Source organism: Notamacropus eugenii, chromosome 3 (assembly GCF_028372415.1).
Source record: "Notamacropus eugenii isolate mMacEug1 chromosome 3, mMacEug1.pri_v2, whole genome shotgun sequence".
Taxonomy (NCBI): Eukaryota; Metazoa; Chordata; class Mammalia; order Diprotodontia; family Macropodidae; genus Notamacropus; species Notamacropus eugenii.
Window position 1 is genome coordinate 231,340,046 of NC_092874.1, and position 19,546 is coordinate 231,359,591.

The 19,546-nt window shown below is 48.5% G+C and overlaps 1 protein-coding gene across 2 annotated transcripts; it reads left to right on the forward strand.

Annotated features, from left to right (window-relative positions):
• The first annotated feature begins 1,094 nt into the window (after positions 1-1,094).
• ERBB3 (erb-b2 receptor tyrosine kinase 3) lies at positions 1,095-19,137 on the forward strand. 2 transcript variants are annotated; one of them, XM_072654997.1, is made up of 28 exons: positions 1,095-1,528; positions 5,180-5,331; positions 5,882-6,068; positions 7,209-7,334; positions 7,960-8,025; positions 9,063-9,181; positions 9,304-9,445; positions 10,003-10,116; positions 10,235-10,355; positions 10,750-10,823; positions 11,010-11,100; positions 11,330-11,535; positions 11,734-11,866; positions 12,064-12,154; positions 12,446-12,600; positions 13,253-13,306; positions 13,650-13,791; positions 14,442-14,561; positions 14,837-14,935; positions 15,122-15,307; positions 15,459-15,614; positions 15,858-15,933; positions 16,117-16,263; positions 16,406-16,503; positions 16,591-16,770; positions 16,901-16,972; positions 17,159-17,447; positions 17,638-19,137. In XM_072654997.1, the coding sequence occupies exons 1-28, from the start codon at positions 1,447-1,449 to the stop codon at positions 18,168-18,170; spliced, it is 4,011 nt and encodes a 1,336-aa protein (XP_072511098.1). In that variant the 5' UTR covers positions 1,095-1,446; the 3' UTR covers positions 18,171-19,137. The 2 variants fall into 2 exon arrangements, with proteins under 2 accessions (XP_072511098.1, XP_072511097.1); XM_072654996.1 differs by having other exon boundaries at positions 1,146-1,528; positions 11,333-11,535.
• The last annotated feature ends 409 nt before the right edge of the window (positions 19,138-19,546 follow it).

Consider the following 19,546-nt stretch of genomic DNA (forward strand, 5'->3'; position numbering starts at 1 on the left):
ATTATTATTATTTTCTCCAAGAGTCCTTTCCTAATTTCTCCAATCACTGGCATCATTTCATAGTTGTATTCACTCATCTGGAGGGCAGAGACTGTATCTCTCTCCCTAGCTTCTAGCACATAGCCTAACACATAGTACAGACTTTAAAATGTTTGTTGACTGGCTGAGGTTTGGACTTCAGTTGGTAGGCAACAGGTCGACACTAAAGATTAGTAAACAAAAGAAGCGACTTTGTTTACAAGGAAAAGTGGCCAGAGGAGAAGTGGACTCAGGAAGTGCTGTTCAAATGGTTCAGGTGAGTAGGAACAAAGTCCTGTACTAGGGTGATGGCAGTAGTGATAGAGACCAACCAGTCTAACTTGTCTGGGGCCCCCTTATCCCCTCCCCCCACCAAAAAGAAGGCACTAAAGCTCTGGGACACTTGGGAGAATTCATAAAGGGATGGCGGAGAGGCAGCTGTCCTTTAGATCGGCCATGGGGGGCAGAAGAGGGGGGTAGGGGAGGGGCAGGCAGCAACAGGTGCATTGAGTCTTGGCCCCACCCTGGCCCGGGTGGGTCTGCCCCTCCCCTGCTTTCCCTTCCCTTTCTCAGAGTGGGAATGGAGAGGCGGGGCTTAGGGTCTGTTCCCAGACTGGTACCCCCTCCCCTCCTCAAATTCTCCTGGGAGACTGGGCAGGCGCCGGGTTCGGAGGGGGGAAGCATCCGGAGACAGTGCAATTTCACGGAGCCTCGGAGAGGCTAGGGATCCTGCGGACCAGAAGGCTCAGTCGTGGGGTCTCATTCCCAAGGGAGGCGGGGGAGGAGCAGGAGGCAGAAGCTGCTCCCTTCCCCCCCCATCTCAAGAGGGATAAAAACACCAAAGTGGACCAACCGGCCAGGGAAGTAGGAGGGTGGGATTTACATAATGGGCGGGACCAGCCTGGTTGAGAATCCCTTCTTTATCCACGGGGGTGTGCGTGGGGGCAAGTCTTAGGAATTTTCTGCTCCCCCTCTCCTCGGGGAAAGTGAGGGTGAGCCTCTCCGTCTCTCTGATTGGGCGGAGCAAGGGGGTTCCCACCGTCTGGCCAATGAACTCGGGGCCCGCGTAAGGCGGGGCGGGCGGTGCAGGGTAGCTCAGCACGAGCCGGGTGGAATCGGGCGAGATCGAACTTCAACCCTGCGAAAGTCGGAGGCGCTGCCAGCGCTGGCGGGTCCGGGAGCGGCCGTGACTCACCCCACTCCCCACACACGTACGCACCCCCCCTTCCCTCTCTCCCTCCGCCCCCCACCCCCTGCCCTCCCTCCCCGGTCCCTGCTCCAGCTCTAGATCCAGCACCACTTCGCGTTTGCTACCTGGACGGACTGCGCCTCCGCCTGCTCCCTTCCGGGCTCAGGTGCCTTTCTCAATCCCGATGTCTTAGCCTCGGAGCCCCGGCCCGGGCTCCCTACCCCCGGCACGCAGCAGCTATGAAGGGCTTCCTGGAGCTGCAGGTATTGGGCTGGCTCCTCCACCTGACCAGGGGCTCGGAGGTGGGCAGCTCGCAAGCAGGTAAGCGGGGGCTGCGGGACAGGGGAGGTTGGGTGCTGCCGGGAGCTCCAAGTGCAGGGAGGAGCCTGAGGAACCCGGGGGCTTGCGAGCCTCGGAAACAGAGGGGTCAGTGCCTGCAGCCCCTCTTCAGTACCCTCGGGGTGGCCCCGCTCTAAAGCGCTCGAAGCTTGAACTGGCTGGACGTCCCCCCAACCCTCCACTCCCGCCCGCCTTCTGAGGATCCTCCTGGGGAAGCGATTGCTTTCTCAGTTCCCCAATCTGGTGGAACCCAGGCATTCTGGGGGTCCCAATTTGTAGAGATGATGTATTGTGTTATATTTTCTCGAGAAGTGAATCAGAATTGGAGCCTAACTTCTTTTCCCAGTCCCGTCTCCCTGGTTCCCCCGGTTTCAGGCACCGCCAGTTTCGGTGTTTTGCCGGCTCTGGGAGGAGCTAGAATAGGATTTGGGGGGGGTGGAGGGGGCAGTTGTTCCCTTGTGTTAGAAAAATAGGTCCGGGCCCCTCCCCTTTCTTGCTTGTTTGTGTGAGTGCTGGTGCGGGTGGAGGTGGGGGCGGGCTGGGCAGAGATTAGCCAGAGGGCCAAGTCCAGGTGATAGTGATAAAGAACTTCAGAAAACCACTCCTGTCTGCTTCACCCCAAGCTACTCACGAAATCTAGACTTTAGCAAATCCGACCACTGTAAAACTTCTTGCTTGCGCTGGAGACGTGAAGGAAAAGGAGGCTTAGACAGTCTGTCTCCTCTTATAGACAGAACTTAAGGAGACAGTTCTGAAAGGATTGTTCCTCCCCCCCAACCCCTTTTCTTGGGTATCTTTGATCACAGAATGCTGGTGGGATTTAAGGGGATCAAAGAATTAGACATTTCTACTGCCATCTCTCTCAATTTGGGGCTTGGTGAATTTTGTGCCCCACTCACAGTAGGGGTGAAGGGAGTGGGAAAAACACCTGTGTTTCTCCACAGTTGCTGGGTCTAAATTTAGTCTCTGGGACCTTGAATTGTGAACACTCCCAGCTGGAAGAATTGAGGAGGAGTCTGGTATAAGGAAGGGGTAGTGGTTGCAGAAAAAGGATGACAGTAGCTACCTCTCCCTCAGACTGGGAATCTGAGAAGTTACCAGCAAGGAAACCAGGAGTTCTGGCCCCTGGATCTATTCCTGGGGGAGGAGAGAAGAAGGGGGGGGTTAGTTCTGGCCAGGCCTTTCTTTATCTGGATTTTCAGCCTCTGGGCATCCGGCCTCGTCTGGGTCTCTCTATGCTCCCTTTGTCCTAACGCTGGTCAGGGGTAGAGGAATGTTGGAGTTGAGGTTCACATTGAGGATCCCCAGGGGGAGTAGTAGGAGAGAACAGTCTCTTCCTTTTCCACAATACTGTCTTCCTAAGAGGGCCTTTGATTGATAACTTCTCCCCATGTTCCTGGATAATTTGGGGACTTGGATGATTCCAACCCACCACAAGTACCTACTTTCTCCCTAGAAATGACTGCACTACTGACTTCAGGCTCCTGGTCCTTCATTCCTGCTCTTTCCCACCCTCATCTACTGCCCTTTCCTCTCCCTTTTTTTATGTGAGGTGGATTTTATTTCTGTGGGTAGGAGACAATGACTTCTAATTCTCTGTCCCATCTCCCCAAGCACACAAGAATCCATAAACATATATGTTAATGTGATTGTCTTGTGGGGACTGTAAAAGATTTTGGGGGATGTCGTTTGACATAGTAGCCCAAGGCAATGTACCAGGGTACAAAAGCATTCCTGGAGTGGTTATGGCTGGTGGGGGGAGGCTTTGAGAAAAGAGGTAGAGCAGGGGCAAAGACATCATATATTCTCACTTATTTTTTTAAAAAAATCTGTGTCTTTCCTATGGGAGTGAGGAAATTCTCTACTGATGCAGCTCAAAAACTCTTATGCCATTTACAATCTTAAAGAGTTGTTAAGGTGACTTGTCCAGAGTCACCCAACCAGTCTGTCACAGGCTGGATTTGAACCTCTGCCTTACTCTGAGGCTAGCTCTCTAGACACTAACTTGTACTATTCTCAAAGACATATTCTCAAGAACATCTCTGCACACAGAAATACAAGTCTGATTCATAGGCATGGAGGAAGGCTCTGGTGAAGGGGTGTCCTTGTTAGCAAGAGGGGTAGAGGCACTTGGTTCTAACTTGCTGGTGTATGAGTCATCTCTCAGACAGAAGCAATGCCATTCTCAGCCTTCCTTCTTGTCCCTTCCAAAATGACAATGTTGATTCCTGGGTTCATGCTGAGCTCCATCCTTTCTCCCCTCCCCCTTCTCAGTAAAGGAATCCTGAACAGGAGAGTAGTGTGGGGAATCTTTCAAGGGATCAGGACTGGTATGGAACTAGCAAGAGGGGGTTCCTTGGCTTCCATTCCCCACATGCCTTCATGCCTGCTTCCTGATGAGCTGGCAGTGCCCCCAAGAAAGAGAAGTTGCAAACAGGTGCTCTCTCTGCTCCTGCCCCCAACTCCCAACATAGACTTTAACCCACTGGAAAAGGGAGGGGACCAGAGATCAAGGGGGCAGAGATACCTTGAATTGTTCATCATTTCCTACATCAAAATTGTATTCCATTACATTTCTATATCACAATTTGTTCAGCTGTTTCTCCAACCTGTGGGCACTTGGTGGAAAGACATATGTACACACACAATCTCCTCATGTCCCCAATACAGCTCATTCTCCCATCTTTAGTCTAGGAGTGGTCTGTATTGGAAAGCTCTTGAATTAAACCTTTTTGTCCCCCAAACAGTGATGGGGGGAGTTTCCTGTTCTTTATCCCAGTATTTTTTGTCCTTGGTGAAAACTATGCAGAGTTCTGGGGAGGGGCAGAGGTGTAGAGGACTCAGACTGAAGGTAAGGGGATGGAGTCACAGCTGGATAAAGGATCACTGAGGGGGTAGAAAGAGGTGGGGCTAAGTTTTGGGAGGGAGGTATTGAGGATGGTGCCTATTCTCCCAGCTAAAAAGACAAAGCTGCTATAGACCATTCTCTTTTCCCTCCAGTGAGGTCACTGTCTGAGCCTAGGGTTTGAAGCAGAGGGAAGAGCAAGAGGAGGCTAAGGAAGGGGGAGCTGCCCCCTTCTCATGCACAGAATCAGCTCTTTGTGGGATGGGCTATGGCCCTGGGTACTGCCCCCACTCCACTTCCCCCACCCTTCCTCACCCACAGTGGACACAATGGGGGCTGTGTGTCTGGCCCCAAAGGGACCTTTATTTCAAGGACCCTGGGGCATAAGGGGGGGTGATAAAGAGCTGGGTGCCCCTAGAAGGAGGGGCAGAGCTGTAGCCCTCTTTTTCCTATTCATCCTTCCAATACTGAACAACTAGCTACCTGAAGAAAAAAAGAAACTTGAAATAACAGTAGTTTCAGCTTGGTTAACCCCTTAATCATCATACCTCATAGGTAAGATTTTCCAATGTCTTCTCTCTTCCCACCTCTAGGAATTCTAAATGTAAGAAAGTCCAATATCCATTTCCTTCTCTTGCCCTGTCTCTTATGACACCTCCCTTGCCCCAAAGAAGTAAGGCAGAAAAAACAGAAAACAATTGCTTTATCTAATATCTGTATCTAGTGAGTAGAAGAGTCCTAGAAGAGAATCTCCAAATCATGAGCTTTCCACATTCCTCTCCTAACAGTGTGCCCAGGGACCCTCAACGGACTGAGTGTGACAGGTGATGCAGAAAACCAGTACCAGACACTGCACAAACTATATGATCGATGTGAGGTTGTGATGGGAAACCTGGAAATTGTGCTTATAGGGCATAGCCCTGACCTCTCCTTCCTGCAGGTGAGGAAACCTGCATCTCCCCCCAACACACACACCCAATTGAGATACAACCCTGACCTCTCTTCCTCTGGATCAGAGAATATTGCCCCGAACTTTTACTGGTCCCCCTTTTTTCTTTTGTATGGAGAAAAAACTTTTCCCCGTTTTTGGACATGTCTTCTCCCAGTTATCCTAGCAGAGAACTATACAGATGTGGACAAAAGTTGGAAGGGGGGGGGGGGGGGAGAAGAACAGGAGGCTGTTCGTAAATTTTCAGGTTGAGAAATGGGGTTCCCAAGAGAGTAGAATTAAGGGAAGAGATCTGTGTAGATCAAGGGCAGAAGGCATTGACGAGCAGGATGATCATGTTTTGTCTGGTTCTTAGCATCCTGACTCTCGGAGGTAGAGGATCTAAAAATTATCTCCAAATCCTACTTCCTCCTGAACAGAGACGCCTCCCTTCCCCACCTCAAGTGTTCTTACTTTTGTGATTGGAGGAAAAGAGCAGGAGACTGTGTTTGATTGATGTATATTCACACCTTCTCACTGATGCTCCTGTGTCCTACCGCAGTGGATCCGGGAGGTAACAGGATATGTCCTAATTGCTATGAATGAGTTCTCGACTCTGCCACTCCCCAACCTTCGTGTGGTAAGGGGGGCCCAGGTCTATGATGGGAAGTTTGCCGTCTTTGTCATGCTCAACTATAACACCAACTCCAGCCATGCCCTACGCCAGCTCCGCCTCAATCAGCTCACGGGTGAGTTGTTCAGTTGCTCAGTCTTGTTCAACTATACGTAACCTCGTGGGATTTTTCTTGGCAAAGATACTGGAGTGGTTTGCCATTTCCGTCTCCAGTGTGTCCTCATTTTAGAGATGAGGAACTGAAGCCAGGAGGGCTTAAATGACTCACTGAGGGTCAAACAGCCAGTCTCTGAGGACAGATTTGAACTTGGATCTTCCTGTGCTCTATCCATTGCACCAGTGCAACACTGACCACCTCTAACCATTGCACTAACCCTTCTAACCAATGTACTGATCTTTCCAGATGCCCATTCATTTCTTAACCCCTCTTCCCATTCCTGGTCATCCATACTTTCTTCTACTCTTAACAGCTCAGTTAATCATGTATACCAAACCAATGACCACAAGCCCTTCACGCAGGCTCCATAGGAAGGAACAAAGGTCGTAGGGCTTTAGGGGAGTCATAGCTGAGATCTAGTCTTGAACCTTGGCCTTTGCCTGTTCATTTGCATTTGGGGTTATTGCATTGTGTTTACCCTGATTTTCTTCTACAACTCCCAGACTTCCCCACCCCCAAACCACAGTCCTGATTTCTTGTTTTTGTCCCCCTAGGGAAAAGCTTGCTAGTTAAATATGACTTGGCTCCCTTCTCTCCTGCCCTCAGCCTCTCCTCCTACTTCCTTGCCCCAGTCAGTTGAAAAATAAATAGGCAGGGCTGCCTGGAGTTGTGGAGAAGTCTAGAAAGCTGAGTCAGCTGAATCTTCCAGCCTCCCCTATGCTCTGCCTGTCCTCTACTGGCTAAACCAGATCCAGGACAGGTGTGTGGGGTAACCAGAGATGCTTTAGCCTCATTTCTTATCCCCTACCCTATTCTTTGCAATTTGGGCCTCTTCTACCCAAACCTATGTACCTTGCACTCTTGAATCCTTTCAAATATAATGTCAAAGCCAGGATTGCTGTGTGTGTGTGTGTGTGTGTGTGTGTGTGTGTGTGTGTGTGTGTGTGTGTGTGTGTGTGTGTCTGTCTGTCTGTCTGTCTGTCTGTCTGTTTGTTTGTTTGTTTCTGTGTCTGTCTGTCTGTCTGTGTAAGACCTCTGGCAAGCAACTCAATTTGGTCCTGGAGATTTCAACTCTACCCTACCAATCTTTTCCTCCAGAGATCCTGGCTGGGGGTGTGTACATTGAAAGGAATGATAAACTTTGTCACATGGACACAATTGACTGGAGAGACATTGTGAGGGACCCACAGGCTGAAATTGCGGTCAAGAACAATGGGAAAAACTGTGAGTCATTCCCCCACATTCCCATTAAGTCTTCCCTCCAAAGGAGCTTCCCCTCCATTAAACTTTCATCTTCAGTGCCCTAACCCTAGATCCATGACACTGAACAAGTTCATCCCTAATCATATTCCTCAGGTCCCAGGGTGGACCAGCATATCCTACAAGTGGATAAATTCCCAGGATGAAATACTTAATAGTGATCTGATACTACAGTTCCTTCCCCCTCAGGAAAGTCCCAAAAATTATCCTTCTCCATCACTGGTTTTATCCAGTTAGCTCCCATGACCCCAGGGCATTCATCTGGGCTCTTGCAGACTCTTAATAGTCATTCAGCCATGGATATGTTGAATAAGCATGCCCATCTCCTCAACCAACCTCCTTCCCACTGGGTAGTCCTCTACCCTCACCTCTAATATGTTGTGTTGGCCTCACCTCCTGCTCATTGTACCCTCCTACCAAGTTTGACTGAGTATTTGAAGGAGGTGTTAAAGAAAGGGTATAGAGTGAGGACAAGGAGGGAGAGAAGGTGACTCTCCTTCCTAGCTCTCTCATGTTGGAGGGTACAACAGTACAAGACATAGGCAGAGATACTGATGGTTTCCTTGTCTCTGCCTCTTTTCTTAACCAGGTCCCCCTTGTCATGAGTCCTGTGGAGGAAAATGCTGGGGTCCTGGACCAGGAGACTGCCAAACACGTGTGTACTTTTCTTTAAATTTATTTTTTTATTAATGAATTTTATTTATTTTTAATGTTCTGCAATCACTACCGTATAACTTAGATTCTTTTTTCCACCACCTCCTCCCTACTCCTCCTCTCTCTCCCCGAGACAGCATGCAATTCTACATAGGTTCTACACATACATTCCCATTAAATACATTTTCACTATAGTCATGCTCAGTAGAAGAATTAAAATGAATGGGGGAAATCATATATAACAAACCAAAATGTAATACACAAAAAAAATTATCTGCTACATTCTGCAATTGAATTCCATAGTTCTTTCTCTGAATGTGGAAGGCATTTTGCCTTAAAAGACCATTGGGAATTTTGCATTACAGCGCATTACAGCAAAGTTCCAAGTCTACCAGAAAAAACTCTCACACACTGTCTTCGTTGCTGTGTATAGAGTTCTCCTGGTTCTGCTCCTTTCACTCAGCATCAGTTCTTATAAGTCCTTCCAGGCCTCTCAGAAGTCTTACTGTTCATCATTTCTTATAGCATAATAGTATTCCATTACATTCATATATCACAACTTGTTCAGCCATTCCCCAATTGTTGGGCATCCCCTTGATTTCCAGTTTTTGGCCACCACAAAGAGAGCTGCTGTAAATATTTTTGTACATGTGGGACCATTTCCCATTTTTATGATCTCTTGGGGATACAATCCTAGAAGCAATATTGCTGGGTATAAGGGTATGCATATTTTTGTAGCCCTTTGGGGATAGTTCCAAATTGCTCTCCAGAATGGGTGGATCAGCTCACAGCTCCACCAACAATGAATTAATGTTCCAACTCTCCCACATCCTCTCCAACATTTATCATCTTCCTGTTCTGTCATGTCACGTGTGTACTTTTCTTAAACCCTTAAACTTCATACTAGCTGGTACGAAGACTTTAGTGTGAGTTCAGCTAGCCAGAGGGTAATGAATAGGTGAGGAAGTGGGGAGGACAATGGACTGGAGAAAGAGAGGCCTTGGTGGTCACAGCTTCTCCCTTTCTTTCCCTAACCAGTGACAAAGACAATCTGTGCCCCACAATGCAATGGCCACTGCTTTGGGCCCAATCCCAACCAGTGCTGCCATGATGAGTGTGCAGGTGGATGTGGAGGTCCCCGGGAGACAGACTGCTTTGTATGTACTGGGGTGATGCCCTGGCCTGGCACACAAATTGTTGGAGGGAGGCCTGGTGGCTGGGGAGAATGTATGGGTGGGCACAAATACTCCTCTATCCTGACTCTCCTCCTGTTTCATAGGCATGCCGACACTTCAATGACAGTGGAGCCTGTGTATCTCTGTGTCCTCTTCCTCTTGTCTACAACAAGCTCACCTTCCAACTAGAACCCAATCCTCACACTAAGTACCAGTATGGAGGGGTCTGTGTGGCCAGTTGTCCCCGTAAGTGACTGCAACAGGTAGAGAAAGGAAACCTGGGCAGAGATTAGTGGAGTAGGAACAAGGAAAGTCACTTTAGGGGTTTCTCTATGTGTGTCCATGGGGACAGTAACAAGTCAAGTGGAGAGGAAAGTTAAAAAAAGGGAGAGACACATGGATTATGACCCCTCTGTGAAGGACTCTTAGGGAAGAGATCAAGGGACTTTTGCCAAGGACATGAGGTCAAGGGGGGCTGCAAGAACCTCCTCTGTGGGTATCAGCACACCTGAGAGGGTGCAGCAGTGGCAGGGATTCCCTCTGCTCCCAATGTATTATAGAGTGGAAACAATACTGGTTTGGGAGGCAGAGGACCTTAGATTGAATCTTGGCTCTGCCACTCACAACCTTTGTTCTTCTGTAAATCACTTCAGCTCTTTGCCTAGAGTTCCTTTATCTGCCAAACGCAGGGAGTGGAGGATATGCCCACAAAGGTCCTGTTCAGCTTTAAATCCTAGGAAGGTCTGACAGAGGGTAGAATTTTTCCTTTCTCATTTTCCTTGCTATCTTTTCTCTTTACACAGATAACTTTGTGATAGATCACACCTCCTGTGTCAGGGCCTGTCCTGGGGACAAGATGGAGGTAGAAAAGAATGGGCTGAAGATGTGTGAGCCCTGTGGTGGACTGTGTCCAAAAGGTGAGTCAGTCATGGTGGTGGGGATAAAAGTTTTATTTCCCCAAGTCTCCTCTTCATGCCTCCCATCAAATTCCTCTAAATTTCCTTTGTTTCCTCCCCATCCTGTTTATGTTTACAGCCTGTGAGGGGACAGGCTCAGGTAGCCGATTTCAGACTGTGGATTCTAGCAACATTGATGGGTTTGTGAATTGTACCAAGATCTTGGGAAACCTGGACTTCCTTATCACTGGCCTCCAAGGGTTAGAGTCTTTCCTTCTTCAAACCTCTCTTGGGTTTTTCCATACCCTTACCCACCTGTCCTTACTCCAACTCTAACAGAAGAAATGGTCATGTGACATCAATAAGGCAATCTCCTCTCTAATAGCCCTAATAGAAGCTTATTTCCCTGGGCTCAAACACTTCTTGTGGAAGGACTTTTGTTTTTCAGGGTGGGGGTGGGGGGTAGCTTATGCCAATACTGGGCAGCTATAATTATTGGAAAGCTCTTGCTTATGCTAATTCTTATCTAATCCCTATAATTTTCATCCATTTCATAGTAGTTCTGGTTCTTAAAATAAATTATGATCTAATCCCTCTTTCAGCTCACCTTAAAAATATTTGAAGAAAACTCATGTTTTTCCTTGTCTTCCCCAGAGACCCCTGGCACAACATACCTGCCCTGGATCCTGAGAAACTCAATGTCTTCCAGACTGTTCGGGAGATTACAGGTAAGTGGGGTCAGGGAAGAAGGGATGTGTCTCCAGGGAAACAAGTAGACTAGGAGCATTTGCAGGGTAGACAGTGACCCCAGAAAGGAGTAATTGTACCCAGCTGCTTGGGGAGAGACAAGCAAGTGAGAAGGTACAGAAGACAAAGAGGGTAGACTCCCTAAGGAAAGCTTCCTTCCTCTGCAGGTTACCTGAACATCCAGTCATGGCCTCCCCACATGCACAACTTTAGTGTCTTCTCCAACCTGACAACCATAGGTGGCCGAAGTCTCTACAAGTAAGTCTGCGAAGAAGGCAGGAGTGTTGGACATAGGGCCTATTCTCGGAGAGGGGAGGAGGAGATAGCTTTTGGCATCAGGCTTATCCATAATGCCTTCCGAAGAATAAGTTGGAGGAACTTGGGGTCACTGGGCAGAAAGAAACAGTTCCCACTCTTAGTCATGGCCACCTGGTCCTCCTCTTCTTCTCTTGGACCTCCTTCTTGATATCATCATTCTCAACCCCAGTAGAGGTTTCTCACTGCTGATCATGAAAAATGTGAATGTGACATCGTTGGGGCTCAGGTCCCTGAAAGAAGTTAGTGCTGGGCGTGTTTATATCAGTGCCAACCGACGGCTTTGCTACCACCACTCTCTGAACTGGACCAGGCTGCTTCGGGGACCAAAAGAGGGGAGGCTGGATATCAAGCACAATCGCCCCAAAAAGGACTGTGGTAAGTAAGGGGGGAAGTGAAGGCCTGGGGGTACAAGCAGTGGGGATGTGAAAGTTCCAAGGGGGATGGGCAGCTGAATGGGAGAAAAGATTCTGAACTGGACATTGTGGGACCCAAGGGCAAGTACGGTGCTTGGCATTTGGTGGGCAGACTGAGGATGGCTCTTCTGACCCACTTTTCCTGCTCCTTCTTCTGCAGTGGCAGAGGGTCGAGTGTGTGACTCACTGTGCTCATCTGGGGGTTGCTGGGGCCCTGGTCCTGGCCAGTGCTTATCCTGTCGAAACTACAGTCGAAGGGGTGTCTGTGTGACCCAGTGCAACTTCCTTGATGGGTACAGTAGAGCCTAGAAGGGTGTCATGGAGGGAGTGCAGCAAATGGAGGGGCACAATGAGAGGCTGTGTGTCATGTGGAGGGCTGGATCTTCTAGGACAACTTTGTGCCTTTTTCTGGGGTGGGTATTACATAGGGCTGGAGGTGGGGGAAGGGCTGAACCTGAAAATGATGCTGTCTCCCTGGGCCCACCTCCAGAGAACCCCGAGAGTTTGCTCATGAGGATGAGTGCTTCTCCTGCCATCCTGAATGCCAGCCTGTGGAGGGCAATGTCACGTGCTATGGCTCGGTACAGTATGAGTCCCACAATTCCTTGCAGAGGGAGGGGGTTGCTCAAGGGGCTGGATAGCATAGGCCTGGCAGGAAATCAGTCAAGCAACAAACATTTGCTAATGTGCCCAATAGGATGGTTGGTGTTAAGAATACAAATTCAGAAGTGGGACAGGCCCTGCCCTCCACAGGCTTATACCATGTTGGTATTTGTGAGGTAGAAGTGGTAACTGCCTGGATCTTTCAGCCAGGGTAGGAAAAAGCATCCTCAGGTTTCAGTCCTTCTTGACCTTATCTTCATCTCAACTAGGGCTCAGATGCTTGTGCTCAGTGTGCCCACTTCCGGGATGGACCACACTGTGTGAGCAGCTGCCCCCATGGCCTTGTGGGGGCCAAAGGACCCATCTACAAGTACCCAGATGTTCATCGAGAGTGCCTGCCTTGCCATGAGAACTGCACTCAGGGGTCAGTGAAGAAAAGGAGAGTGGAGAGGGAATGAGAGCAGTCACAAGGCAGGGGACAATAAATCAGGAGGGAAATGATTAGGGAGGAGATAGAGGAACCAAACCCAAAAACAAGCTTGAGAGACTTTCCCAAAAGACATGATGGGAAAAGCTGTCCACATCCAGAGAAAAAACTATGAAGTCTAAATGCAGATCAGACATACTGTTCTCTCTTTTTTTTTCTCCTTCTCCTGGTTTTTCCCTTTTGTTCTGATTCTTCTTTCACAACATGACTAATGTGGAAATATGTTTAATATGATTGTACATGTATAGAGCATATCAGATTGCATGCCATCTTGGGAAGGGGTAAAATTTTACGACTCAAAATCTTATAAAAGTGAATGTTGAAAACTAAAACTAAATTAATTTTTTAAAAAGCTGAGAGATTTAAGGGGAGATCTATCCCACCACAGAAACCATCCTTAGGAGCTGGGCTAAAACATGTCAGAAAAGTAAAAGTGAGACCCAAAGAATCAAGTCTTCTTGATAAGTTCAGATGAAATATGGACTCCAGCGTGGGCAAACCATTGGAGGTTCTGGGACAAGGGGAGAACTCGTAGAATGGAATGCTAGTTGTCCAAGTTCCTTACTAAAGAAGTCATATTCTACTCCAGGTGTAATGGACCAGAGCTCCATGACTGTTTGGGACAACCACAGGCCATAAGCAGGTAGGTTGGAGTTCACTGATTATAAGAGATGTGCAGGAGGAAAGGGAAGTCTCTGAAAGAACCCAGGAACTGGTATTTTTATCCTTCCCCTCTACAACTAACTTGACATAGGCTGGATTATTCAGGAATAAATTAACCTTTTGCATATACATACATCTATCTATAGGCTAGTCCAGGGGTGGGAAACTTGAGGCTTCCAGGCTACAGGTTTCCTACCCCTGGGCTAATCTACAAAGGGGTGAGAGGGTGAGGGTCCTTAACTGGCATCTGCCATGCTGTGGGGATATAGTTCATGTATAGAAGCTGCATTCTGGGGTTAAGCCTTGTTTCCTTTGTCCTGCAGTAAGACCCATGTGGCTGTGGGTCTAGCTGTGGTAGCAGGGTTGATACTCATCACCTTGGCCTTGCTACTCACCTTACTCTACTTGCGAGGGCGGAAGATCCAGAATAAGAGAGCAATGCGGCGCTACTTGGAGCGTGGTGAGGTGAATGCTCCTTCTTGTACTTAAGGGACCCCAACAGTTCCCAATGGAAGACCACCTCCCCACCATACTGTTAAGCCATTCTCAATCAGTTCTTAATCCCTTCCCTTCAAGGAAACAGAGTGAAATAATGGTAAGGTAACCTGAATTATGGTACTGGTTGTGTAACCTTGAGCAAAGCCTCAGTTTCCTCATCTGTAAAACGGTGCTAAGTTTTGTTCTATCTCACACAAGTTGCAAGGCTATAGTGAAATAATATATGTGAAATTAAAATGATATTCAAGAGATAAGTCATCTAAACAGACTTCTTGCCCTTCCCTCTTTCCCCTCCCCAATACACACCTCCTCCCACCAAGGGAAAATTTCCCTCTAAATCCTTGTTAACACCCTCTCAGGATCCCTGATACCATGGAAATAATACTTTCTCTGCTAGAGCCCTAACTCCACAACCTCCAATCCTGGTAGCTTTCAGTATTTCCTATCTCCCAACATGTTCATATTTCTCAAAAATGGTGACTCCTTCTTCCTTTCACCACTGTGGGCTTTTGTACCCCTTTCTCTCATTGTTGTCCTATAGCATGTGGCTAGGGGTGATGGGAAAGGATTCAGCACAGAAAGAGATGTCCCTAATTGCTCCCCTCTGTCACCTACAGAGCCTGGAGCCTCTGGACCCTGGTGAAAAAGCCAACAAGGTGTTGGCCCGAATTTTCAAGGAGACAGAGCTGAGGAAACTCAAAGTGCTTGGCTCAGGTGTCTTTGGAACTGTGCACAAGGTGAGGAGAGCACAGGAATTCCTAAGGAGGAAGTCTGGGGCACTGGGACCAGAAAAGCAGGAGGGATCAATGGAGGGGGGAGAATATGGATGGCTGATGTGGTACTCCCTGGGCCAAAACAAAAGTGAAATCCTGCTTCTATCACTTAAGGCCTGTGTGACTTTGAACAAGTCACTTGCCCCGACTCTGGTCCTGTTTCCTTATCTATAAAATGAGAATGTTGGACTGGGTGATCGCTGAGGTCTCTAAGCTCCAAAATCACACAATTATCCCAGGGCATATGGATCCCAGAGGGTGAGTCCATCAAGATCCCAGTCTGCATTAAGGTCATTGAAGACAGGAGTGGACGGCAGAGTTTCCAGTCTGTGACTGATGTGAGTGGAGAGATGGTGTGTCAGATCTAGGGCTGTGCTGATGTATGTGGAGGCAAGGTCGGGGAAGGGGTGTTGCTGGGTTAGAAACAAAAGTATTTTACTATTAGCCATATTAAGGTATGAAAATATGTTTGAGGGTCTAGGAGCACATCTGCCCTTTGTCTGAATCCACTCTATGTTCTTTAGCACATGTTAGCCATTGGCAGCTTAGATCATACCCACATCGTTCGGCTGTTGGGGCTATGTCCGGGGTCATCTCTGCAGCTGGTCACCCAATTTCTGCCACTGGGATCAGTGCTAGACCATGTACGACAACATCAGGGGGCTCTGGGACCACAGTTACTACTCAACTGGGGTGTGCAGATTGCCAAGGTGAGAGATCTTCAAGGGGTACAGATCAATTGGATGGGTGGAGTGTTCCTAAGAGTTAGTGAGGAAAAAAGCCGACAGAGGCCCTGAGAATCCAGGGCTGGCTCTGGATCGTAGCACCCCTCCCCCAAGGTGTCCTCCTGCCTTTGTGTAGGGTATGTACTACCTGGAGGAACATGGCATGGTGCACAGAAACCTGGCTGCCCGAAATGTCCTACTCAAGTCCCCAAGTCAGGTGCAGGTTGCTGACTTTGGGGTGGCTGACCTGCTACCACCTGATGATAAACAATTATTGCACAGCGAGGCTAAGGTAAGAGGTGGGGAAGAGATACATAAGGCATATGTAATATGGAGTGGCCAAGAAGTTGACCTAATAACAAGCTGCTACTTAGTGCATAGTGGGCTCCAGAGGGTAAGGGGGAGAACCTGGGACATGAGGAAGCAGAGTTCAGAAGGCAAAGGGTATTGCTATGGAGGAAAGAGGGTATCAGGGGGCATCTCAGGAAACTGGGGGTAAGGGGATTAACTGGTGACATCCCTCCACTCCCACCAGACACCAATCAAGTGGATGGCCCTGGAGAGTATCCATTTTGGAAAATACACACACCAGAGTGATGTCTGGAGTTATGGTCAGTACTCACCCTTCCCTAACCATCACCCCCACCCCATACATTTTGAATGTCTTTCAAACTCTCCAAGTTGTCCTAGACATTTTCTAAAATTACCTCCAGATTCCTGTCCTTTGTCACCCATTTCACCAACCTACATGTTGTGTCTGCTGCCTCTACCTGACTCACACTTTGTTTGGCTAGGTGTGACAATATGGGAACTGATGACATTTGGGGACATACCCTATAAAGGGCTTCGACTGGCAGAGGTGCCTGACCTGCTGGAGAAGGGAGAGCGTCTGGCACAGCCACAGATTTGTACTATTGATGTCTACATGGTCATGGTTAAGTGTGAGTCATCAATTCACCTCCAATCTTTGGATCTTTGTCCCCTCCATATCTTCATTGACCCTGACTCTTCTAACTTTCTACCAGGATTTTATTAACATGAGCTCTTTTTTATGCCCTCTTGTTTCTCTTATCTCAACCCAAGGCTGGATGATTGATGAGAACATACGACCGACATTCAAGGAATTGGCTAATGAATTTACCCGAATGGCACGGGATCCACCAAGATATTTGGTCATCAAGGTGAGAGGGGAGTCCTTGGATGGAGATGAAGGGGAAAAACCTAAAGCCCTCAGTCACATTAACAACCTATCCCTCAACTCCAAACAGAGGGATAGTGGTTCTGGGCTGCCTCCTGGTGCAGAGCCGCCTGCTCTGACTGATAAGGAACTGGAGGAGGTAGAAACACTGGAGCCAGAGCTGGAGCTGGAGCTGGAGGAGGAAGAACTGGCCAACACACTGGGCTCTGCCCTCACTCTGCCCTCTGGCACACTGTCCAGGTCACGTGGGGTAAGGCGTTCCTTTCTTCCCCCTCCAATATTAGTACAGCCTTGTATTTGTACACAGAACTGAGGTGTTTATAAATATCCCTGTTCTGGGGTGCCACTCTTGTCTTCTCTCTTTTTTTTTTTCTCCCCAGAGTCAGAACTTTCTGAGTCCTTCATCTGGATACATGCCAATGAACCAGAGCAACCTTGGAGGGACCAGACAGGTAAGGCTTGCCTATCCATGTGAAAGGCTGTTGAGAGAGATTGAAGATCCCTGGGGTAGAGCAGGGGTCTACTGGAGGCTTAGGCTATAACCCCCAGGGGCCAAATAAACCATCAGTTAGTTTACAGGAGGAACCACCAAGCCCCCAGCTCCTTATACATGAGTGTGTATCTATTTCCTTCTTTAGGGGTCTTTGATTCGTGGGAGTGGCGAGCAATGCCCCTGCCCAACCTCTGTACTCCAGAACCCACGAGGCCGACTTGCATCAGAATCTTCAGAAGGCCGGGGGACAAGCTCCGAGGCTGAGCTGCAAGAGGCAGAATCTTTGTGTGGAAGCCGGAGCCCTCGGCCCCGAGGGGACAGTGCCTACCATTCCCAACGCCACAGCCTGCTTACCCCACTCACCCCTCTCATTCCATCAGGGCTAGAGGAAGAGGATGTCAATGGCTACGTTATGCCTGACACACATGCCAAAGGTGCCTGAATTGGGGCGGGAGCTTCTAACACTGTGGTCTCTGAAATCTCTTCTGAATGTTTCCCCCCATCCTTTCAATCCTCGTTTTTGTTGATCCTCTCCCAGCCTGATCCTTTCCATGACTCCATCCACAAAACAGTCTGGATAACCCTCCCCCCCCAGCCCTAAATGCTTTTTCTCTGCTGCCCCAGGTATTCCCTCTTCCCGGGATGGCACGCTGTCATCATCTGTGGGCCTCAGTTCAATTCTGGGCACCGAAGAGGAAGAGGATGAGGACGAGGAGTATGAATACATGAATCGAAGAAGAAAGCAGAGTCTGCCAAGACCCCCACGGCCAGGATCTCTGGAAGAGTTGGGTTATGAGTACATGGATGTGGGATCGGACCTCAGTGCCTCCTTAGGCAGCACCCACAGCTGCCCACTCCATCCTGTACCCATCATGCCTGCTACGGGAACTACTCCTGATGAGGATTATGAGTATATGAATCGTCGACATGGTGGAGGAACTGCTGGGGGTGATTATGCAGCCATGGGGGGTTGCCCAGCAGCTGAGCAAGGGTATGAGGAAATGGGATCATTTCAGGGCCCTGGGCACCATGCCCCCTGCATCCATGATGCCCACCTCAAGCCCCTTCGAAGCCTAGAGGCCACCCACTCTGCCTTTGACAACCCTGACTACTGGCATAGCCGGCTTTTCTCCAAGGCCAATGCTCAGGGGACATAACCCTTCCTGACATACTCAGGAGGCTTTTTATGGCAGCTGGCACCTCTAGAGGGCACCGCTCTTTTTACCCTCTCAGTACTATCTTCCAGTATTCCCCCTATTCTCAGACTCTCCTCCCATCCCCTGGAGGTTGTCTCCCTTCATTCCCACTTGGTTGGAGGGGGGGAGCTTTAAAATAGTTTCTCCTCCCATTCCAAACAAGATGTATGTGGTATTGCCAATTCTGCACTTTCTTCTCTAGCTCCTCCCCTAAAAGATCTGGTAAGGATGGGAGGGTTTCCTCTATACTGTGTGCCATACCCAGTTCCCTTAGGGGGAATCCCTGGAGATATGAAGAATGAATTCCCTGTGTCCTTATTCCTCTGTCCAGATTTTCCAGTTGATATTTCTGGGCTCTCAAATAAGCCTCTATGTAAAGTGTGGCTATTTGGTAGAGACAGGGACAATTTATTCCCTACCTACCCATGCAAGTCTGGCAAAAGACGAACTGGACCAGCCACTTACTACCTCCCCTATTCAACACAGCTTAAAGGACAGAGAAAGGAAGGAGGGGGTAAAGAAAACTATGAAGACCGGGTGCTTAGAAGTGATTTTTGTTTTTGTTTACCATACGTTTGACCAAAGTGCTCATACATACATGAAACTGGAGCAGTAGAGAAGGCTGACCAGAAAGGAAGAGCCTCCCTTCACATACTTAACCATGCTTCAGTACATGTAATCCAAGGGCTTCCTAGACCCCAAAGCAAACTCACCAAATTTCCTAAAGACAATTTTCCTGGGCCACGCTCAAACCAGTGATAGTGAGGGGCGCCTCCAGTTGGTATGGTAGGAGGGTCCAAACTCCCCAATGCCCATCTCTTTTTTGGGGGGAATGGGAGTGGGGCAGAGAATCTCAGGTGTGTCACTGAAGGAACTGTATTTTTTTTTGTTGGTTTTTATACATGTTTGAATAAAAATGCCAAAGTTACCTTTCTGTATATGACTAGTGGGAATGGTACATGTGGGATACGGTGAGAAAACTCTTAACTTCTATACCTCCATCACAACTCTCCAGTCCCTGATATGGAAGAATCACAGAATTTCAGAGCTTTAAGGCTATCTGGTCAATCAATAAGCATTTATTAACCTAATCATTAAGTTCATGGATTTAGAGCTGGAAAGGATTGACAATTCCCCCCCCCCCACACACACACACAAATACCTTTTTTTTTTTTTTTGAGCTATTTGGAAGTTAAAGTCATTGAGGTTAAGGGACTTGTCCACAGACACGCGGGCTGGAACCCCCCACTCCAGAACCAAAACTGCGTTTGGCACCAAAATCAGATCCCTGCCTTGACGGAGAATTCCCTCTCCAACAAGCGGCCACCGTGCCTCAT

What these genes read in the sequence shown, in the direction of transcription:
- ERBB3 (XM_072654997.1), top strand. Translation starts at nt 1,447, where the DNA reads ATGAAGGGCTTCCTGGAGCTGCAGGTATTGGGCTGGCTCCTCCACCTG. An exon ending in CAAGATATTTGGTCATCAAG is followed by an intron (nt 16,504 to 16,590) that starts GTGAGAGGGGAG and finishes AACTCCAAACAG; the next exon opens with AGGGATAGTGGTTCTGGGCT. An exon ending in CACTGTCCAGGTCACGTGGG is followed by an intron (nt 16,771 to 16,900) that starts GTAAGGCGTTCC and finishes TTTTCTCCCCAG; the next exon opens with AGTCAGAACTTTCTGAGTCC.